The sequence below is a fragment of the Alexandromys fortis genome, unplaced genomic scaffold (assembly GCF_014885135.2).
Source record: "Alexandromys fortis isolate MF-2015 unplaced genomic scaffold, M_Fortis_MF-2015_v1.1 scaffold_6, whole genome shotgun sequence".
NCBI classification, from domain to species: domain Eukaryota; kingdom Metazoa; phylum Chordata; class Mammalia; order Rodentia; family Cricetidae; genus Alexandromys; species Alexandromys fortis.
The window spans coordinates 18,511,189-18,534,620 of record NW_026067902.1 but is presented as its reverse complement, the minus strand read 5'-3'; the positions used below and the strand labels follow the sequence as shown (position 1 = coordinate 18,534,620).

Sequence of the window (23,432 nt, the reverse complement as noted above, 5' to 3'; positions counted from 1 at the left end):
ATGGAGAGATGTTCAACAATTTAGAGTTCTTGTTATCGACAGAGGACCTGAATTCGATTCCCACCATTTTAATGGCAGCTCACAACTCCAGTTCCACGGGATCCAATGCCTTCTTCAGGCCTCCACAGGTAGCAGGTCACAAACACAAACACACACACACACACACACACACACCATCCATAAACATAAAATAAATCTATTTGCAAAAACAGGTCACTAAGTTCATTGTGAAAGTTTGTTTTTCTGCATTTGCCTCACTGCAGGTTTTTCTGCAGGTGTACTGTGAGTTTTTAAAAAGATGTAAAGCAGCATTTCTAACACTTAAGACTATAATAAAATTTCAGACATTTTTCATATCTCACTACTATTTTCTTACTCACTACTTTTATCAACCTTTTCAGAACCAGCACTATCTAGATAGCAAATGTTTCAATATAATTGGCATTTTCATTCAGAATTGAATACTCACTTGACTATGCCGTATCCCAGACTGACTATGATGACCAGGGTTCGAGCCAGTGAGCGTTTCACTGCTGAGAGCAGCTCTGCAAGGACCAAGGCATCCTGGACTATGTGAAAGAAAGGGAGAAATTGTGCTATACTCCGGTTTCAACCAATCCTACTACCAGAATGTAGGTCTCAACACTTTTCAGAATGAGCACAAGTATCAGACTTACTAAAGAGAGAATATCTCATGCAATTTTTACAAGCACACAGCTAATGGTCTTAGCTGTGTGCACAACAATCTGGGTGTGCTCACCCATCAATTTTCCCACCATTTACTTTTGCAAACTGAAACACAGCTATACGTGGAAAGCATACACATGTATCCTGGTGCACGTGCATAATTTCCAATTCACATCTTCTATTTTCTAGTCTTCATATCTTGCAACAATAATTATTAGTGAACAAATAGTCTGAAAGAAAACTAAAACCATCTCAATAGTCTACAATACCAAGTAATTTGTAATAAGCAGTCAACCTCATCAAATCATAAGCATATTCCCATTTTCTTAGTATTACTGTATTTTATCAAGTCTAAGATGCATTCCAAACACACGGGCACAAAAATCTATGTGTCTTGGGCTGGAGAGATGGCTCAGAGGTTAATAGCATTGCCTGCTCTTCCAAAGGTCCTGAGTTCAATTCCCAGCAACCACATGGTGGCTCACAACCATCTGTAACGGGGTCTGGCGCCCTCTTCTGGCCTGAAGGCATACAGACAGAATATTGTATACATAATAAATAAATATTAAAAAAAATCTATGTGTCTTGCAATCAGTGCCATCTTAAAATTAAACTGGCATTGTTTACTTTCTTTTTTAATGTTGGCTTGGCTATCAATGACAACTGGGATTTAAGAAATAAGAAAATCATTTCCCAAATAACCACTTTTCTGTGTGTGTTTCAACAAAATTATTCTTGCATCATTGTATCCTTGAACTATAAGATTAAGAGAAACAGTCACAATGACGGTGATTCTGTTGTGGTTATTTTAATAAGAAACTTTGGAAAAGTAGACCTATGTAACCACTGCTGACTTGAGAGATGTTGCCATGCCTCTTAACCATCATCAAAAAATGGCAAATTTGGGGTCGGGCGGTGGTAGCGCATGCCTTTAATCCCAGCACTCGCACACCTTTAATCCCAGCACTCGGGACAGAGGCAGGCAGATCTCTGTGAGTTCGAGACCAGCCTGGTCTATAAGAGCTAGTTCCAGGACAGGCTCCAAAACCATAGAGAAACCCTGTCTCAAAAAAAAAAAAAAAAAAAAAAAAAAAGGCAAATTTGGAGCTGTAGAGACAGCTCAGCAGTTAAGCGTTTGTACTCCTCTTGCAGAAGACTTAAGTGGGCTCCCATTGCTCACACAACTGCCTATAACTTTGGTTCCATGGGGATCTCATCTTTCTGGTCTCCACAGGCACCTGCACTTATATGCATGTAATACATCCATCCTCAAATACAGATTATTCTAAAAATATAAATCTTGGGGGGGAAAAAGGGCAAATTTGTGTCCAGTGAGATGGTTCAGCAGATAAAGGTGTTAGATGCCAAACCTGACAACCTAAGTTCAATCTCCAAAGACATGCATGGTGAAAGGAAAGAACTGACTCCCTTCGGTTGTCCTCTGATCTCCACAGGCACATGGACCGTGTCATAACACATGCACCCTCACACATACACAAAATAAACATAATTTTTTAAATGGCACTTCTTTAACATACCTGATTCTCCTTTGTATCGGATATTCTGAAATTCTGCATAAAACACAGCTTTCTCAAACATTCCCAGAAAGATGACAGCACCAATCCAAAACTGAATTCTCAGGAGATCTCTCCAGTAGCAAGCAGACCATGCCAGCCAGAGAACACCAAACAGGACGTACACAATACACATCACCATGAAAAACTGTGATCCAATTGGGAATGAAATAAAAAGGAGAATTAGGACCAAGAACCAAATATTTAGATTTAAAATCAACATATGGTATAACAAACCACAAAAATAGATTTTACCTTCTTTTTGAAAAAAATTATATTTCTAGTGTACAATACTAACAAACAATAAAGAATGATCTAGTTTTGAACAGAGGAGACTACAGAAGGACTTGTCCTCAAGAATGCCTGTTCCTTGCATTAACTGTTCAAAACGCAGCAATAAAACGAAGAAAAAACAGGCCTGGCAAGCTGGGATGCAGAATCCTGAGACAATGGAACACAACTAAAATGGAAAACTATAAAAGGGGAAGGAAGAGAGAACAGCTCTGAACACAAGTCTGCCAATAGACAAGGATCTCTTGGCACAGGCTAACCACAGTTTGAACACTTACATTATAAAGATTCATCCTTATCACGTGAGTGGGCTCAGGGTTAGATTACAGCAAGGTGTGCCCTGCTCTGAACCCAGATGTGAACTGCGAGGTGGTCACTGAGATACTGTCCATAGCTACAATAGTCATCGACCTTCTCATTTTACAGATAAACGAGGCCCACAGGGCTACACTTACTCTGTTGAAGTTACTCTCTGGGGAGATGGCTCAGCACTTACGGCTCTTGCAGAGGACCTGGATTCAGTTCCCAACACCCACGTGGGGCTCACAACCATCCTCAGCCATAGCTCCAGCATATCAGATGCCTTCATCTGATCTCTGCAGGCACTAGGCTTCATGTGATAAACAGACAAATAGCAAAACACTCATACCCATAATATAAAATACGAAAATCTAATTTAAAAGGAAAAAAGTTAAACCTCAAAGTAAAAATTTCTAAACAGCACAGGAATAATCCTTTAATGAGACAGAGCTACAAAACAGACAATTTTCTTACTAAATTTTCATGCTAAATTAATTTATCAAGGTTAAAAGCACATGCTGACTCACGATCATCAGTGGGTAGTCTTCAAGAGTGAGGTATTCATAGGGACCCTTTACTTCAACAGTCACTGGCAAAGCAAATTAATTTGGTAGATTTAGTAATTAAACAATAACCCTGATTAATGTTTACTTTATTAAATTAGTAAAAGTTTCATCAACTCACTTTTAAGCATTTCAATCATGGTGATTAGTACATTAGATATATACAGTAACTTTGAAATCCATGAATTAGTCTCATGGTTCATCCACAACCTAGTGTTTTTGTTTGTTTGTTTGTTTATTCATTTGTTTGTTTTTGAGACGGAGATTCACTACGCAGCTCTAGCTGTCCTGGAACTCGGTCTGTAGACCAGGCTGGTCTCAAACACAGAGATTCACCTGCCTCTGCCTCCCAAGGGCTAGGATTAAAGGATTAAGTGTGCCACTATGTCTGGCTCACACTCCAGTCTTAAGTGGGAAAGTCCTCTTCCAGATTCATATTCTCTGTGTGTATGCGCAATGGATTTGTGCTCATTAGAGAGCACTTGTGTGTTCATGTTTGTAGACTCTGCAGGTGCTACTCCTGCTTCCCCCACTACCTTCTTTTTGAGACAGGGTCTCTCTCACTGGCCTAGAAAGCACCAAGACCAGTAAGCCCAGGGGACTCTGCCTATCCCCCCTCCCCCCGCCACCCCTGCCATGCGGTGATACAAGAGCACACTGCCACACCTAGCTTGTTCCTGTGAGTTCTGGGAACAGAGCTGGGGGTCCTCCTTGTAAACACTTCATGAGCATTTTACAGACAACCCCCTCAGTCCCATACTCACGGCCCTGAAGACCGGACGAAATGACATTCCTTCACAAAGCCATCCTCAAGCTTCCATCCAGAACCATCCCACATCCTTTAAATTCCAAATACTCTTGGTATACTTCTTTCAATGTATTCCTAATATTCTTATCTTCTGTCCATCTTTACTATATCTCCCTAATTTTTCAACTTATTTTTATGATCTTTCAAGTCAGATATCACTTTAAAAATGAAGAGTACTTTTTAAAAAGCTTAAAATCATAATAATTTATACAAGTGATACACCATCCCTGGTAAAATAAGACGTAAAGACAATCCAGCAGCTCCCTAAATTATATAAGCAGTATCTTCATTTAGGAATGAAAACCAAACCAACAAGAACCCATACAAGTTCAGATCAAAGCCCAGCACCATTTATCAAACTTGAACTGACTTTTCCAGAACTTACTATCAAACATTTTGTAAAAATTTGACTAATAGGGCTGGAGAGATGGCTCAGTGGTTAAGAGCATTGCCTGTTCTTCCAGAGGTCCTGAGTTCAATTCCCGGCAACCACATGGTGGCTCACAACCATCTGTAAAGAGGTCTGGTGCCCTCTTCTGGCTGCAGGCACACACACAGACAGAATATTGTATATATAATAAATAAATAAAATAAATATTTAAAAAAAAAATTGACTAATAAATAGGAACAACAACAAAAAGTTTTATCTACAAGATAAATCAGAAATCTGCCTCATTGAAACTCTACTGATCATAAGATTAACTGCTTTGAGCTAGTCATGTTGGTACAATCTGAGCATCTGGAAGGAGAAGCAGGAAAGTTTGAGAGTTCTGGGAAAGTTTGAAGCCATGAGACCCTGTCTCAATAAAAGACTAATGGTTTAAAAACTGTCACTGATAAAAGAGTTGAATAAATTCAAGGAATGACTGACTGATAAGTGAATTTCTGACTTAGCTGGGCTTGGTGCTTGACTATAATCGTAGCACCTGAAACACAGAGGAGCCATGACTTTGATGCCTGGCTCCATCAAAGACTTTAATGAGAGGGTGAACGAACTCACATGTGGTGGCCCAGACTTATACTCTCAGCATTTGAAAAGCTGGGGAAGGATTGCTGCAAGTCTGAGACCAAGCTGGACTATACAGCTAATTCCTGTCTCAAAAACACATCAAAACAAGACATCGGGTCTAGGTACAACACTTGCATAGCATACTGAGGCCCTAGGTTCAATCCCAGCACTGGAAAACAAACACAAACAAAAAAGATGAAAGAAAAGAACATTCAGAGATAATTCTAGACTTTCAGATGATATTAACAAACCATGGTTAATAAACCAAACCATGCCTTAATGTGTCTCCTCTGTATGTTTACATACAAACACATGAAAAAAAAAGGAAGGAAGGAAGGAAGGAAGGAAGGAAGGAAGGAAGGAAGGAAGGAGGGAAGGAGCAAGACATTAACTGTGAAAACAAGACAAATATTTTCAGGAATGGAAATGGAATGGAAACATGTCACAGCACAGGAGACTAAAGCCATAGTCATGCTGGCTTCTGGTCCTAAAAACAGGGTATGACAGTTTACATAGAGTGCTCTTGCACTCACTAAAGCTATTAAGATTCAAACAGATGAAAGAGACCTGTGTCAGGTTAGATGCATGAAGTGGGTGAAACAGGGCCTCTTTCCCTTTTATTTATGAGTTGATTAAAAATAAATATCACCAACTGCTCTCTTCTGCCTATTTATAACCCATGAGAAAGGTGTGAGCCTAGAGCAGTGGTTCTCAACCTGTGGGCTGCAACCCCTTTTGGAATGAACAGTCTTTCAACAGGGGTCGCATCCAGATATCCTGCATATCATATACTTACATTACAACTCATGACAGTACTAAAATTACAATTATGAAGTAGCAACGAAAGAAATTTTCTGATTGGGCATCACCACAACATGAGGAACTGTATTAAATGGTCAGAGCATTAGGAAGGTTAAGAGCCACTAACCTAGAGAAACACATATTCCAAGGTCCAGAAATTATACCAGGCCACTACCTGGTCTGCCTAGATCTGCTTTACCTCCATATCACTATGGAGCAAAGCAAAGTCCATTTCTGAATTGTGAGTTAAGGACTCAACATAAGGATTTAAAATTTAGCCTGGTGGTAGTGGGGCACGCCTTTAACCCCAACAGAGAAAGGCAGATCTAAAATAAATTAACAAAGCCAAAGCTAGTCCACTGGGATAAAAATAAAACAAAATTCCATGGTGATTTAACAATAAAGAACACAAAAGCAATATTAAAAGACTACTATTTATGTAATTCTTGGTTCTGTGTGTGTGATATATGTGTGTACCCGCTGTGTGTAAGCATGCACAAGTGTGGAGGACAGAGGCTGATTTCAGGCAGCTTCCTCAGTTGCTCTCCATCTCAAATTTTGAGACAGAGTCTCTCACTGAATCTGGCACTCACCAGCTACGCTGGCTGGCAGCAGTTCCAGGGATCTGTCTCTGTCTGCCTCTGTGCTGGGTTACAGAGCTCTACACTATGCCAGCTTTTCAGTTGGGGGGAGGAACCCAAACTCGGTCCCTCATACTTGAGCAGAAAGTACTTTACTACTGAGCCATCTCTCCAGCACATCATTTCTGGGGTTTTCCAAAAGGTAGGGTCTCATATACTACAAGGTGGCTTCAAATTCACTATGTAGCCAAGGATAACCTTGAACTCCTTGATTCTCCTGCAGCCACCTCTTGATTGCTGGAGTTATGTGTACCCAACATGCCTTACAATAGTAAAGATTATAAAAAGGAATAGACACAGATACTTGTAAAGAAATATGAAAAAAGCTTGTCAATAAACTTGATTGAAATCTTGAATGCAATCAGCACTTTCTCATAATATATGCACACCTCTGATATAAGGAAAAAGAACTAGAACAAAACACTATTTTTAATAGTAAAAAATACTGTTTTTTACTATTAAAGAAAACCTATAGAGGTTGGTAGATAGACTCAGACTGCAACAGTAGCACAAGAAAAGTTCTAATAGAAGAAAACAGGCAAGTCTATTCTTTAAAACTGTCTGCAGAATATATAAATAGGGACAGTATCCAGTTCTGTACATGATATTTTCATAATTTGGATGCCGAATCAATGAATGATAGTGTAAGAAAAGAAAATTATAGGACAACTTATCTCGAACACAGATTTAAATAAACAAAAGGAATCCAACAATGTATATGAAAAAGAAGGTATGGGTATGTTTGTGTATTTTAATAAGACTAAGCAAAAAATAAAGAATGGTCTAAAACTGAAACCAATTAAAACAAACATCACATGAACAAAATAGCTTATATGATCTTGTTTTGAGACAGGATCTCATAATTAAGTCTGGGCTGTCTTGGAACTTGCTAGGTATCCCTGATTGGATCTTGAACTTATTTTTTTTTTAAAGATTTATTTATTTATTATGTATACAACATTCCTTCCATGTATTTTTGCATGCCAGAAGAGGGCACCAGATCTCATTATAGATGGCTGTGAGCCACCATGTGGTTGCTGGGAATTGAACTCAAGACCTCTGGAAGAGCAGTCAGTGCTCTTAACCTCTGAGCCATCTCTCCAGCCCGGATCTTGAACTTATAATACTGTTGCCTTGGGTTCTGGAGTGCTAAGATTATATAGATAAATGCCACCATGTCTGGCCTATTTGTTAATTTTAATATGTATACAATTACGCCATTGTGTCCTTTCTTAGCATTAAAAAAAAAGACGAAAATACTCAGTAAGTTCAGAAACAAGGATATCCTTGTCCAGGTAAGAGTATTTTGAGGGGGGAAGAACTATAGTAAACAGTATTATTTAATGGTGAAATATATCAATTAAATCAGAATAGCTGCTATCATTTCTACTCAATACTCTGAGAGCAAGGATCGGGAAGGAAACTACACAGAACAAATTAAAACCAAAAATGGAAAACCAGAGAAACTACAACAGTTACTGCAAAATCCAAGGTAAAATGTAAAGATTCTGAGTTATATAGCTACAGAAGAAAGGAAGGTAAGGAAATTCTTGAGAACTGGAAAGATGGCTCAGGAGGTAAGAGGAAAAACTCCTCTTCCAGAAGACTGGAGTTCAGATCCTAGCACCCATGTGGGGAGGGAGTCTTACAACCACCTGTAACTCTAGAACAGGAATCTGAACTCACATGGGCAGAACTGCTCTTAGACACATAATTTTGAAATAAATCTTAGAAATAAAGAAATAAAAACTTTTGATGTTAAGAAATCATCAGTGATAATTAATTTGAAAGTATACTTCAAAATACTAAAGAACACTTAAAATATTCATAGCAAGAGAGCCAAAGAAAATAAAATAAAGCCAAGTATCTATAGAAAGTGTGTGGGCTATGCCTAGATATACAAAAATATTCCTACATTTCCCACTTCAAATCAATCACACATGAAACAAACAGAAAATCAGCTATTTTTAAAGCTATGAATTGAACTTACTGATAAAAAGATTACTCAGTGCATTTTCTTTTGGTGATTCCTTTGAGGACGAAATGTCAACATGCACGATAAAAATGTACGGTGCATCTTGCCAAGTCTGCAATGGTTCATGCAATGCCTAGGGAGAAAATGGGGCATCAAAACTTCAAGTCTCAGTAATTCAGAGCACAAGTTAATAATACAGTATGAAAACACTGCTCCAGAATACAGCCCAGAAATGCAGTGGAGTAAGTCAGCTTTCATTCACTGAAATAGCCATCATATGCAAGACAAGCTTGTGAGCACAAGGCAAAGTAGGCAAGATCGTGAACTGACAAAACACAGTCCTCTCTGCATTCTTGCCATACAAAGGTCTAAATTTAACATATTTATTTCTTACAAAGAAAAAACACAATTAAAAATCATTGAGTTTAATTTTTAACTCATTCTAGAATTATATTTTATATATCTATTATGAAATTAATTTAAAATAAAGATTGTGTCACAAAAACATTCTTGATGTCAATACAGAAAAAAGCTCATATGTATGAGTATAAACACACTCTCTCCAAATTCCCTTTTCCAAACTAACAGAATCTATGTTGACATGTCTCACATTTAAATAAAAACTTTCACCTTAACTTACTCTAGGTGGATGGGAAGGCAGTGATTTTTGTTTCTTTAAATTACTGCCTCTTTAGTCAGCGTAGTTAATAGTCCTTGAAGCTAAGAGATAGTAACCCTTGATTTCCTCACTCAGGAGTCTCTACAAACAAGATTAAAATGTAAAGATAAGGAGATGTGGAGGTGCAGAGAACCCTGGAGTTGGCCTGGTCTAGCTGCCTTAAGAGGTATGCATTGGCTGGTTGGTGGTGGTGCACGTCTTTAATCCCTGCACTCAGAAGGCAGAGACAGGTGGATCTCTGTGAGTTTGAGGCCAGTCTGGTCTACGAAGCAGACTTCAAAGCTACAGAGAAACCCTGTCTTGAATTTCAACCCTCCCACCCCCGCAAAAAAGAGGTATGCATCATGGATTTTTCAAGTTAGAATCTGTGGCTCCTGGGGCACCGTTCGCCTTTCAGTTCCTGAGAAACCGGGCACCCCCTAGGCAGTGAAGCATCCAGACCACCTGTGTATCTCTGCATTCCATTCCCTAGAAACCAGGGAAGCATAAATAAGTTTGACAGAAATAGTCTTATGAGTCTTAGACATTAATCTTGTATACCCTGTACAGCTTGCAAACATCATTTTATCCTGGCAATGTATTCTTCCTGGCAACCACCATTATATTCTGTTTCTGATAAAGGTATAAAAAAATGTCTGATAGCTGCAATAAACCTGTCTCAGCTTTAGTCTTGCTGAGACCTCTCCAACCTGACCTGATTTTAAATTACATAAATCATATCAGGAGACCCTAGCTCAATAAGTAAGCACTGGCACTTACCATGGAGGAAAACCATTGGTCTCCTCTTCTACTGTGAAAGGAGGTACCACTATTTAGACCTGTAGCTGGTTACTGTGGTCTTAAAAGGAAAAGGTTTTACCCAGAGATCTCCAGGGAAGCATTGCTGACCTAATGAAACCCCACAGATTTTACAGATTGATACAATGTGGAATCATGCTTACCCCAGTGGAATCATGCTTTCCCTCTAGTAATCAACCCAGGAAACTTAGAATGCAATAGATTCCATGACACAATTCCAAGTCCAAAAAAGCAGATACATCCTTCAACTCTACATTCACTAGTAATTTCAGTAACAACTATAAGCCATGCTGAAGCCATACTAGGATCTCTGCCGGTCTCTCTCCTCAAGGAGGATACTGGGAAATGTATAACTTCAAAGTCATAAGCGTCCTATGTTCTATTACTCAATTACTGAACCTTTCCTGAACTTAGTCATTAACCACTTAGTGTAATAAACTGCTCTGCTATTAATTTCTTACATCTTAAAATTACCTCTTATAAGTTTCAAAATGTTCTGATTAATTTTCATAGTCTAGGACTTGGCTCTCAGAGTTATAGATTTTTAATCTTGCAAAAGAAGCACCTATATTCCACACACTCTGACAGGGATGTAACATTTGCTACATGTTTAGTCTTAACAAACTTATCAGATAAGCAGTTATTAACTATTGTTTGTTTTTATTAATTGAAGTAAATTTCACATGTCATAATTTTAACCATGTTACTGAGAATAACATAATTCAGTGGAACGCGACACCAAAACTTTTTCTGAGCAAGGTCTCTCAGGCTCATCTTTAACCTGTGCTTACGTAATTATGTTGCTTCAGATTCCTAAGTAGCTGGGACTCTACACACCTGCCACAACACCCAGCTCTACAATGTTGCCAACCTCTCAAAAAAAGTAGACCCTTATTCAATAGGCAATAATCTATCTCTTCCTCCCCCACCACCACATGGAACAACTCACCTACTTTCTGCTTTCACAGAGTTTTCTGCGGTGGGTATTTCTAATCAATGGGATGAATTAAACAGTGTCTGTCTTTTAACATCTGGCTGGTCTCACAGTTTTCAAAGTTTCTATGTTATAGCATATAGTGCTTCATTTTTGTCAATCAATCACATTATAACTTACAGGCATAACACCTTGTTTGTTCACTCCTACTTAGAATCTTGTGAGCACCCCCATCCTAGAAATTCATGCTACACGGATCCACAAAATCTTCAAGACTTTGTTCATTTGCTTTCACTCTTCGCTCTCTCTAGACCTCTCAACAGGGAACTCCACTGATCCACTCTGGAAGCATTCTTCTTCTACCTGCTCCAACAGTGACAGCCTCTCCTCACCTTTTCACTTTAGTCAATGCTCTTTTCAGCTTCTCGGCTTCCATTCTGTTGTTTTGTGACAGAGTGCCATCATGTTTCCCAAGCTGGCCTCAAATGTAACGGACCCATCCTGTTTCAGCCTCCCAAGGGCTGGTTTACAGCACTTACAGCCATAAGTTACTATATGTGTCTCAGCTTTGCGATTCCTACTTACTTCTTTTTAGAACTTGTATCTGCTTCTTCCTGGTTTCCTTTGTATTTTGTTCATTCTTTCCTTTCATTCTTTTGAGCACATTTTAAAAGTTCAAAGTCTTTCCTTCATCTAACGTGTAAATGTCTTCAAAAGCTTTCTAAAAATCCCATTTAAACTTGCCATTTTCTTTCTTGGCATCACTCACAGTTTATTGAAAACAGAACATTGAGGATGAAAGAAGATCCTGGCCCTTCACTGATGTGGGAGGTTGGAGGTGGTGGGTGTTCTGAAGTGGCTTTTCTGAAATATTTTTGTAAATTCTATATACTTTGTCCTGTGTGGCTAACAGCGCCTGCGTTTGTTTATATGCCTGCCTGACTCCTTCCTTTCATTGTTTTCAGTTCTGGAGGCTGAATTTAGCACCTCACAGATGCCGGGTGAGCATTCTACCACTGAGCTACAGCCACCACCAAATCTGTGTTTCTGTAGCGGAGTAGCTGGCTACTATTTTAACAAGATTTCCTAAAACATCAGGAGCTAAATAAAAAGGTAAAGAGAAAAGGTCCAGTCCTAGTCCTTTCAGACTGGAGCAAGTCTTCACTTCACTGTAACCAGCAGGCACGAAAGCTAGTTATAGTCTCCTCAAAGCACATGTCCTGCTCTAGCACACAAGAGCTTTGCAAAGCTTGTCTCCTCCCACTATCCCCTTTAGCCTTGTTCTTTCCAGGTTTTGTGGTCTTATCTTTTCTTTGCCCACTTTTCCTATGGTGCTGCAACCCAGAACTTTTGACCCTAAATATACTTGGCAAACTCAACCAGGACGCCACTCAGCTTTGGGAATGCCGAGTCAGACAGCATACAGGCAAGTCCTTAACCAGATTCGCCAGACAAAAATCACAGTCACGACTCTTGAGTAAATTCTAGATTTATATTTTTGGCACCAGCAAACTTATCAAGGACTGGAAGTTGCCATTATCCTGCCTGATCTTGTGAGCAAGAGTGATTCGAAACACCATAGCATTCTATCATTGCAATGCAGGAGCTTCTTTCTTCAGTATGGCTCAACCAGTAAAGAGCCTGCTTCAGACACCTGGTGGCCTCATTTTGATCCCCAGAGCCCATACAAAAGTGGGGGAGAAACCTAGCTTCACAGAGCTCTCCTCTGACTTTCAGTTGTGCACCATGACATATACACCCCTCCCCCATCTAACAGAATATGAACGATGCATGTCATAATCTAAACACAGATGCTCTGAGAAAGAGATACTATATGGATAATTCTGTCTCTAACACATTATATCTTCAGTCAAGTAATAAACCATAAGGATTATTATAAAACCAAACACACCTTTACCATACAATCATCAAGTATGCTTCTTTTCATCCACCTAAATAAACCAAAGATCTCTATCCACACAAAACCCCCATACAAATGTTTATAATTAGAACTTAAAAGCAATCAAGATGCCCTTCAATAGGTGAATGAATACCAAACAGTAATACAACCAAACAATGAAAAAAGAAATGAGTTATCTAACCACCAGAAAATATAAAAGAACTTCAAATGCATACTATGGAGAAGCCAACATAGTGATCTGACTACAATCAGATGATATCTAGAAAATGCTTATAAGCAGTAAAAAAAAAAAAAAAATCAGTGGTTGTCAGGGTTTAGGAAGGATAGAGAGATGAAAGGCAGAGAACAGGGATTTTAGAGCAGAAGCTACTCTGTATAATAGCATCATGGTGGGAATGCCATTGTATAGCTGTCAAAACCAACAGGATACACAACATAAGCAGGGAATATTATATAGACCAGGCTGCCCTGGAACTCTAGAGACCTGCCTGCCTCTGAATGTTGGGATTAAGGTGTATGTCAGCATGCCCTGTCCTATTCATTTTTTCAAGTTATAATCAACTATATGGCAGCCATAAGAAAAGGCAAAACAGGTTTAGAGGTCCCTGATAAGATTATTTACTTGAGATGACTGGCAGTTTACTAAACCCCTCTAATCTACGGGGTTCTTTCTGACCTGACTCAGAACTACTCAGCGTTATGACAGCTGTCAACACACTCGAGCAGTTACTAACAACAGCCGCAGCCTGGTGGGACACGAACAGCTATGCGCATCAAGAAGCCGAACAGAACCTTAAAGGAAAAATTTGCAGAATGGGGTCTTTGTGTGGAGTCTGAACTCTCAACCATTCCAGAAAATCCAGACAGCACACACATGTACAGGGCTATGCACAGGCCCAGGAGAGAGCTGAGAAGGCTCCCACCACTCAACCCGGGCAGTCTCAGTGCTTGAAGCAGGCAGGAAGAAGGGTTAAGGAAAAAAATTATTAAACTGGGAAAGAAGTCACACACATAATAATGTATTATAAGATTCCATCATACAAAATGCCTCAAAGTCAAGGCTGACCTCAGGCTCATAGACTCACAGAAATCCACCTGCCTCTGTCTCCCAAGTTCTGGAATTAAAGGTATATATCCCCATTTTAAAAAAAAAAAATGCCTCAAAGAGACAAACCCCAGGATATGGAAGTTTAGTGCTGAGAACAGAGAGACTCAGGGAAGGGAGAAGTGGAACAAGAAGCCAGCAGCTGGGGGTTGCGTGATTTTTCAACACACTAAAGCCCTCCAAATGTCACGCTTTAAAGGACAAATGTGTGATATGTAGTATGTCTTAATAAAACTGTCACAAAACTAGAAACATAAGCCAGGAATGTGGCCCAGGCCTTGTAACCCCAGTACTTAGGAGGCTTGCTTGGGCTATATAGTCAGTCATATTTCGTGAAGTGAAGAAACCAAAAATAAATAAAAACCTAAAATAAAAATAAAAATAGTTCCATGAAAAACATGATCTAAAATGGTTACCTAAAATGTTTTTTTTTTTAAAGATTTCTTTATTTATTATGTATACAACATTCTGCCTCAATGTATGCCCACATGGCCAGAGGAGGGCGCCAGATCTCAGTACAGATGGCCGTGAGCCACCATGTGGTTGCTGGGAATTGAACTCAGGACCTTTGGAAGAGCAGCCAGTGCTCTTAACCTCTGAGCCATCTCTCCAGCCCCCCCTAAAATGTTTTTAAGGAAATTAGCTATATATTTCTTTTTTGAAAAATCTTATGTGTCTGTGGCCAAGTGTGTGCAGTTACCAGTATAGGCCAGCAGAGGTCAGAAAGGAGTAACTGGGGCTAGAGTTACAGGGAGTTGTGAGCCAGCTCAGCCAGGTACTGGGAACCAAAAATAACTTGGGGCCTCTGGAAGGGCAGTATTGCTCTTAATTACAGAGTAATCTCTTCCGGCCCCAGGAAATAGTTATGGATGAGCCTCACACAACTGTAATATAAAAAGCGTAACTAGATTTTGGTTTTACTTCAATTTTCTAAAGTTTCTTCCAATTAATTTCTGACTCAGTTTAAATTTCTTTGAACTAGTTTCTTCTTGTTTACAAATATTTATTGGCAGAGGGGAAGGATTCCCAAAGTGATACAGGTTATGTTGTTTAAAAAAAGGAAAAAGAAAATCTCAGGCAGGAGAGATGGCCCTGCACCTCACCAACTGCAGCACTCGAGAGAGTGAGACCTGTACCTCATCTGAGCAAAACAGTAGAGCTGAGCCTGGAGGTGTGGGTGCAGGTGAGCTGGCCCGAGACTGTGGGAGCAGGAGAAATGGCCCCACTCCTTGCTGCCTGCTGCAGTGGGCGAGTTAGCTTGGGCAGTGCTGGAGAGCTCGCCCTGGGTGGCAATAAGGGATCTAACCCAGCTACCATCCAGGCCCAGAACTAGGGCTCTAAGTTGCCCCACCCCAACATCCGCCTCATCCATGAACTGCTGGAGCATGTGAAGGGTCTCCAGGACACAAGGCAACAGCAGGATATCCAAGAGGAGGCTCAGTGAGGGCCTAGTACTGAGGGTGGAAGTCATTGCAGTGAACACTTACAGGTAAAGATGTGTGGACTGAAGGGGACACTGTGAACCACGGTGTCACACTACAGCTTTCATGTTCTTTTTTTTGTTTGCTTGCTTGTTTTTTTTTGGGGGGGGGGAGGTGTTTGTTTGTTTGTTTGTTTTCCAAGAAAGGATTTCTCTGTGAAGCACTCCTGTGTCCTGGAACTCACTCTGTAGAGCAGGCTGGCCTCAAACTCACAGAGACCCACCTGCCTCTGCCTCCCAAGGGCTGTGATTAAAGGTGTGTACCACCACCGCTTGGCTTTTGTTGATTTTAACTTTATTTATTTTATTGGAGGGAGGGTTGCAAGGGTAGAAAGTGAATAGGAAAGAATAAGTAGATAATAGGATCACGATGCAGGATGTGAAGTTCAGAGAATCAATAAGTTCAAAAAAATTCTAGAAAATACAAAGAATAAAAACCATTCATAGTATAATCTAGAAACAACGATTACCACCATTTTGGTGTGCAGTTTCTGGTCTTGATTTCCATCTTAAATGTTACAATACCAAAAGAAAACTATTTGAACATCAAACATACATGCTAATGCCCCAAATGCCCAAATACTTACAGTTTTGTCCCCTGTAAAGGTAAGATTTGTTCCATTCTCCTTAGCCTTCAATTAAGAAAAAAGAAGACAGAAAATTACTTCACAGTTTTTACATTGTTCTCAGAAATATGTAAGGAAAAATAATTACCTCCTGTTTTTCTCCTAAAAGAGGGAGTCGATGCATAAGATCCCCAGAAAAGCTCTATAAAAAAATTAAATATTTTTTTAGTAAAAGTTCAAAATACCTAGAAATGGTTCATGAAAAACATATAATACAGTTAAAAAAATAGTAACAGCATCAACAGACAACAAAACTTGCAATTAATTACAAACAAGAAAACCCTGCTAAGCATAACATGACCCCAACTGGCCCTAGTTTTTCCACACGGAAGGTAACCCAGAATGCCAAAGCCTTTGACAGAAGCCACATGTGTGGAGCAGAGAAGGGCAGCAGAGTCCCTCTCATTCAAATCAACAAAACGAAGCTTAAAATCATCAGTAGTTGAGGTATTTTCCTTCCTCGGTAAATGAATTGTACAATAGACTGGAAGAGAGTGTCCCCTATGACTCTGGAAAGGTGACAGCAGACCTGAGAGTAACAAGATGCAGCAAGTAGCTTTTTACAATCAAATCCAACCAACCCTTCCAGTTGAAGGAATGAATTTAAAGAAAGGATAATAAATTACTCAATGTCACAGTTTCTTCTGTTTGCCATCAATTTTGAACCATTTTTAAACTTCTCTTTTCCTACTTACTCCATAAAGTCTAAACTAAGACAAAACTCACAATTTATCAATTACTTCATTCATTTATCTGTTATTTAACTACAATCTTCTACCCATTACTTTAGTGACTGAACAGAAAACCTACCTCTGAAGAACTATATGTACAGTAGTACAGCAGTTTGCTAAACATATCTAAGCAAATGCAACAAAGACAGAGTGAAGCCGCTGTTAACAGTAACAAGAACTACCTGAGGTGGTGGAGCACGCCTTTAAACCCAGCACTCAGGAGGTAGAGGCAGGAGGTTCTCTGTGAGGGCAGCCTGGTCTACAGAGTGAGCTCCAGGACAGCAAGAGCTACACAGAGAAAAACCTGCCTCGAAAACAGAACACACAACAACAACAAAACCCCAATAACAGTAACTTTTCAATACCTCTAAAGCTTTTCTACACACTTTAAAATCTTCCATCCAAATACCGTGTTAGCTCCTGTTTCTAAAGGACAAAAAATGAATTTCAGGCCTGGGCAATAGCTCAGTGGGAAAAGTGCTTGATGCTCAAGCATGAGGACCCCAGTTTGGAGATTCAGCAACTACATACAAAGCCAAGCATGGTGACGTAGTATGTAACCCCAGGATGGGGGAAGCACAGACAAGTAGATCCCCATCTACCTAAAGTAGCAAGTGCTAGGTACAATGAGCAATACTGTCTCAAAAAATACAGTAAAATTATATGAAATAAGGTAGAGAAGTGAATGAAGACAGCCTGATGTCAATCTCTGGCCTCTACATGCACATGTATGGACAAGCGCACCAACATACACAGTATAGGCTTATATAGACACACACACAAAGTTCACAAACTTTAAAAAATAGAATTTAAATAAAAATAGCATTTATGAGATTACATATTTATGTAAGCATTAATAAATGTAGAATCATGTTATTATTTACCTCTCTATATATTATTCACTCTTCTTTACACAAAGGTGTAAAATTCAATCATAAAGTAGCAATGCCCTTTAAGATATATTATAGAATCTAAAACTTCTGATTATCTGAAGACATATCAACTAAATAAGAGAATTAAAATTTGTTTTGCTAAATGACCATTAACAGAGGAGTAGATAAGTAAAATGTGCTATGTACATATAACAGAATTTAGCCCTAAAAGGGGATCAAGTTTGGGTACATGCTATAACACAGAAGATCCTAGAAAACACAAAGTCCGTATCAAAAAGATCAAAAACTCAAATGCTCTATGAAGTATCCAGGATTGTCACATTCATAGAGGGATGAGGCAGAATAGTAGATAATGAGGAGCAGGAGGAGATGACTGACTCCTGAATGAGTACCGAGTTCAGGTTAGCAGGACGACAGTGACAAGGGACAGTGGTAACTGCACAGCATGAATGAACTCGAAGCTACGCAATCCAACATTAAGAAATACAGCAACGTAACTTTCATAAGAATCTGCTGATGACACAGATAGATCACAGTGATCTTCTTAATAGGATTAAGATCTCTTCTAGAGGAACGATCTATCATATAAACAATGGCCATAGGAGACATTCAGACATTACTTTTTTTCACCTCGTCTATTTTCTTCCAACCACTGTCAGAGGTTACCTGGGCTTTATAGAGTTCACTACAGTTCTGAAATAATTTTGATGACGTTTGGTATCTCCCAGATAAGCCTTTTTTGTCCTTGAGATTTTTTTCCAAATATGTGTCTACTTCAGTTGCCTAGAAAAATAAGGAAGATACAAAGTTTTAGCTCACCTGTTGCAAATCAGGTTAGAAGACAACAAAGAATCAAACTGTAGTAAAATAAAACTGCCACTTTAAAAACCAATAGGAGAGGCCTGGGGACATGGCTCAGTGCATAAAGTTCTTGTCTTAAAAGCACAAAACCAAGCAGGGCGGTGGTGGCACACGCCTTTAATCCCAGCACTCGGGAGGCAGAGGCGGGCGGATCTCTGTGAGTTTGAGGCCAGCCTGGACTACAAGAGCTAGTTCCAGGACAGGAACCAAAAACCTACGGAGAAACCCTGTCTCGAAAATCAAAAAAAAAAAAAAGCACAAAACCAAACCGGGACGTCGATCTTCAGAACCTATATAAAACAAGCTGGGTGTAGAGGGCAGTCCTTGCAACCCTAGTGTATGAGAGGTGGAGACAGACAGGGTCCTGGGGCTCAATGGTTGGCCAGCCAGTCTAGCCTGCTTGATGAGATCCAGGCCAACGACAGACCTTATTTTGAAAACACAAGGTGGAGGACATATGAACAACACCTGAATCTGTCTTTTAGCCTGCACACATAAGCCTGGATATGCACAGGCACACCAGTGCACATACACATACATTCTCTCCCTCTCGCTCTCTCTCATGAAAGATTACATGATGGCTAGCAAGATGGCTCAGAAGGGAATGTGTGACAACCTGAGCTCAATCCCTAGAATCCACGGTGGAAGGAGAGCCAACTCCTAAAAGCTTCCTTCTAACCTCCTCCACAGTGTGCTGGGACACACGCACACACACACACACACACATGCATGCGTGTGTGCACGCACACACACATGTGCAAGCACACTTTAAAGACTATATAAGAATATTCAAGAATCTAAAATTAGGCTGGTCTCTGCATCTGGCAGTGAAGGGCAAAAAACAAATTCAGATCAAGATAATGAGAAAATGCAATTTCCCCATATTTGCCTCGTCTTATAAAAGAACAGATGGTGTCCAGCTCCCTATCACAGGAAACCATAAGCTCGGTCTGCTCTTCAGTGTTGCTTTCTGCAGTTCTAAAAACATTAGCATATGTCCTTTTTCAAGATAAATATCATGCCTGTGGCACTGGAGAGTTGGCTCAGTGGTTAAAAATTACTTGTGGCTCTTGCAGAAGAGCCAGGTTCAGTTCCTAGCACCCACCTGAAGCACACAATTGTCTGTAACTCCAGTCCCAGGGGATCTGACACTCTCTGACCCCTCAGACACCAGGCATGCACGTGGTGTACATACATGTAGGTAAAACATTCATATACATAAAACAGTAAAGCAAATAAATCCAAAAAAAAATATTTTTACAAATCATGCCTAGAGAGGGTTGGTGCCGTGTCCTTGCTGACTAAAGAACCTGACAACAAAAACGACAGTAACGGTAAGAGGAGACTAGTTAGATGGCTCAGCAGTTAGACTGATAGTAATGGTAAGAGGAGACTAGTTAGATGGCTCAGCAGTTAGACTGATAGTAATGGTAAGAGGAGACTAGTTAGATGGCTCAGCAGTTAGACTGATAGTAATGGTAAGAGGAGACTAGTTAGATGGCTCAGCAGTTAGACTGATAGTAATGGTAAGAGGAGACTAGTTAGATGGCTCAGCAGTAAGACTTTTGCCACCACACATGATGGCCTGGGTTCAGGCCCCAGAGCCTATGGGGTAGAGGTGGAGAACTGACGCTCACAGGTTGTCCTCTGACACACAATATTTTAAAAGAAGAATCTAAAATTAAACTCTACAGAACAGAATTCTGGGGCAAGTATATTTTCTGTTGTTCCAGAAAACCCACATTTGGTTCCCAGGACACATACCGAGTGGCTCACAGCAGCCTCTAAGTCTAGCTCCAGAAGTATGACACTCTCCCGGGCATAAACACATGTGTAAGCACACACACAAATAAATAAACAAATCTTTAAAATAAGGTACAGAATTATAGCCTGACTCACAAAAAGGTAATTCTCTAACAATTCTGGGAAGACTAGTAAATTTTCAGATAGAAACGTTTTTTAACCTCACGGTTATTTGATCAAATTAACAAAATCTATAAAAAGATAATTTATGCTCATAAGCTTAGGATGTAAAGCTGTTGTTGCCAATCATAACCCATTTCTGATAGTCATAAAAAATTATCATGTTACCATCTCCATACTTTAAAAACAATTATGTGTACATATGTGTGTGCCTGTGTATGGTTTTGTACACATGATGCCCCCGGAAGCCTTGGATCCTCTGAAGCTGGGGTCACAGGCAGTTTGTGAGCTCGGTGGATGCTAGAAACGAACTCAGGGCCTCTGTAAGAGCAGTGCATACTATATTCTTGACTGTGGAGCCATCTCTCCAGCCCTTCTCCATACTTTTATCTTGTAGCAATCCAAAATAACTATTTGTATGTCTTGTGAAGACAAGATATATGTATATGTATTTATATATGTGTATTTGTGTACATATTTGTGTGCGTGCGTGCATGTGTGTGTGTGTGTATGGTGAAATATCTGTAACCATGTGTAGATCTGGAAGCGCCATGGAAACTAGGGTTTTAGATTTCCTGGAGTTAGAATTATGGTGGTTTTGTGTAGTATGACTATTTGCCGAAAACAAAATTCAAGTCCTTTGCAAGAGCAATATAGATCAATATAAGCTCTTAACACTGAGATTCATGCCAATGTTATATAATGAACTCGGTCAAACTCAAACGCTCCTATAAAACTTCAATAGGGAAGCTGGGGATGGAGCTTAGTTGGCAGGGTTTACCTAGCATGAATGAAGCCCTGGGTTATATCCCCAGCAAACATAAAATCAGGCAGAGCAGAGCTCAGCAGTTACGAGTACTGGCTGATCTTCCGAAGGACCCAGATTCAAAACCCAAAACCCACATGCAAACTCACAGCTGTCTGAAACTTTTGTTCTAGAGGATCTGGTGCCCTCTTCTGGCCTTCAAGAGTACTGCACACATGAGGTACACAGACATACACAATGGCAAAACACCTATACATATAAACTAAAAATAAAATCTTTAAAAGTACAACAACTTATATTATAAAAAGTTCATTACTAGGATTTCTTTTTTTTATTATTACAAAAGACACTTTACTGCTAGGGAATGGAACAGAAAGATACAGCTTCATGTCCAGGAAATTTCAGTAGCTCTGTGGACAAGAATTACAGGGAGGGGAAAATCTCCCCAAAGGTTGGTCCTTTAATCACTGCAGATTTTTAAAAACACTTATTCAATTCATTAATAGAATTTTATTTCTGCATTACAATTAACCTTTAAGAAAGGCCAATAAAACGCTGTGGCATAAAACAACTACGTAAAAGGTCATTAAAATACCATTCACTTTTCTAACCATGTATCTTTATAAATTCAGATTTTTTTCAACAAATATTTCAAGCAATTTATTTCAGGACTAAGTAAAGAACAAAGCACAAAAATCTAGCTGCCTGAAGAGTGGGAGGAATGAGAATATGAACAAAGAGGTCAAGACCATGATGGTTCACCCACTGAAACAGTCTACCTGAGCTAATGGGAGCTCACCAACTCCAGCCAGACTAGGAAGGAACAAGCATAGGTCCAAACTAGTCCCTCTGATTGTGGTTGACAGTTGCGTGGCTGGGGCAGGCTGAGAAACCACTGGACTGGCAGTGGCACCAGGATTTATCTCTACAGCATGTACTGGCATTTTGGGAATCTATTCTCTTTGGATGGATACCTTGCTCAGCCTAGTAGGGAGGGCCTTGGACCTTCCCCAAAGCAATGTGCCTTACCCTCTTTGAGGACTGGATGCGGGTGAGGTGAGGTGGGAGGGTGTGTGGAGGGAATGGGAGGACAGGAGGGAGTGGGAACTTGGATTGGTGTGTGTAATGAAGGGAGATTTTCTTTTCTTTTTTGTTTTTTAATAAATAAAGATGGAAGAAAAAAAATCTGTCTTCTGTGATGCCAGATTTTAGTTAAAGACATCTAACAAGATCACAAAACAATACTACTCTTCTGGGATTTTTTTTTTTTTTTTTGAGACAAGATCTTATGAGTTTGTTATTGCTACTTTAAAATAATAAATATCTTAATATTTTGTTTTATCTTCTTTTTAAAAGTTATTTTATTATTTTATGTGTATGGGTGTTTTTGCTGCATGTAAATCTGTGCACCAAGTATCTGTCTGTGGACACCAGAAGAGGGAGTAGGATACCCTGGAAGTGAAATTACAGATAGTTGTAAATTAGCATGTGGGTACTGGGAACTGAACTCAGGTCCTCTTAATCACTGAGCCATCTCTCTAGGCCTTGTTTTAATTTTTAAAAGAGGAAACCACAGAAACAAAAGCCTTGTGGAGGACCAAAAATTTGTTCAGCAAGTAAAGGAATCTGCTGCCAAGCCTGGCGAACTGCATTCAACCCCTAGAGCCTACACAGTGGAAGGAGAAAACTGAACCCCTCAAGTTATCCTCTGACGTCCACACTCATGCCATGGCTCATATGCGCAAATACACTAACAGTAAACGTAAGGGTTTAAAAAAATTGAAAAACAAAGGCTTTTTGAGTCCACAATTTTTTTGTTTGTTGGTTGGTTGGTTTTTATTCTTTGAGACAGGGTTTTTCTGTGTAGCCCTGGCTATCCTGTAATTCACTATGTAGACCAGGCTGGCCGAAACCTGGAGACCTGTCAGTCTCTGCCTCCCAAGTGCAGGGGTTAGAGGCGGGCACCACCAGACCCAGCCACAGTTTTTAGATATGAATTTTGAGACAGGAAGCCTGAGAACTGCTGACATGGTCTGCAGACCGGGCCGACTGCGCTACAGTTTCAG

At 39.8% G+C, this 23,432-nt stretch overlaps 1 protein-coding gene across 4 annotated transcripts in view; it reads right to left on the bottom strand.

The window, feature by feature from the left end:
* Positions 1 to 23,432, bottom strand: part of Tmem87a (transmembrane protein 87A) — a 52,542-nt gene that overhangs the window by 24,285 nt on the left and 4,825 nt on the right. For all 4 annotated transcript variants that reach the window (XR_007590005.1, XM_050131777.1, XM_050131790.1 and 1 more), the window contains exons 4-10: positions 18,483 to 18,599; positions 16,281 to 16,334; positions 16,154 to 16,198; positions 8,665 to 8,782; positions 3,380 to 3,441; positions 2,226 to 2,409; positions 470 to 569 (exon numbers count right to left, since the gene is read on the bottom strand). Coding sequence is in view for 3 of the 4 variants with exons in the window: in XM_050131777.1 (XP_049987734.1) it covers positions 470 to 569; positions 2,226 to 2,409; positions 3,380 to 3,441; positions 8,665 to 8,782; positions 16,154 to 16,198; positions 16,281 to 16,334; positions 18,483 to 18,599 (680 nt within the window). In the remaining variant the exon portion in view is untranslated. The remainder of the gene's footprint in view (positions 1 to 469; positions 570 to 2,225; positions 2,410 to 3,379; positions 3,442 to 8,664; positions 8,783 to 16,153; positions 16,199 to 16,280; positions 16,335 to 18,482; positions 18,600 to 23,432) is intronic.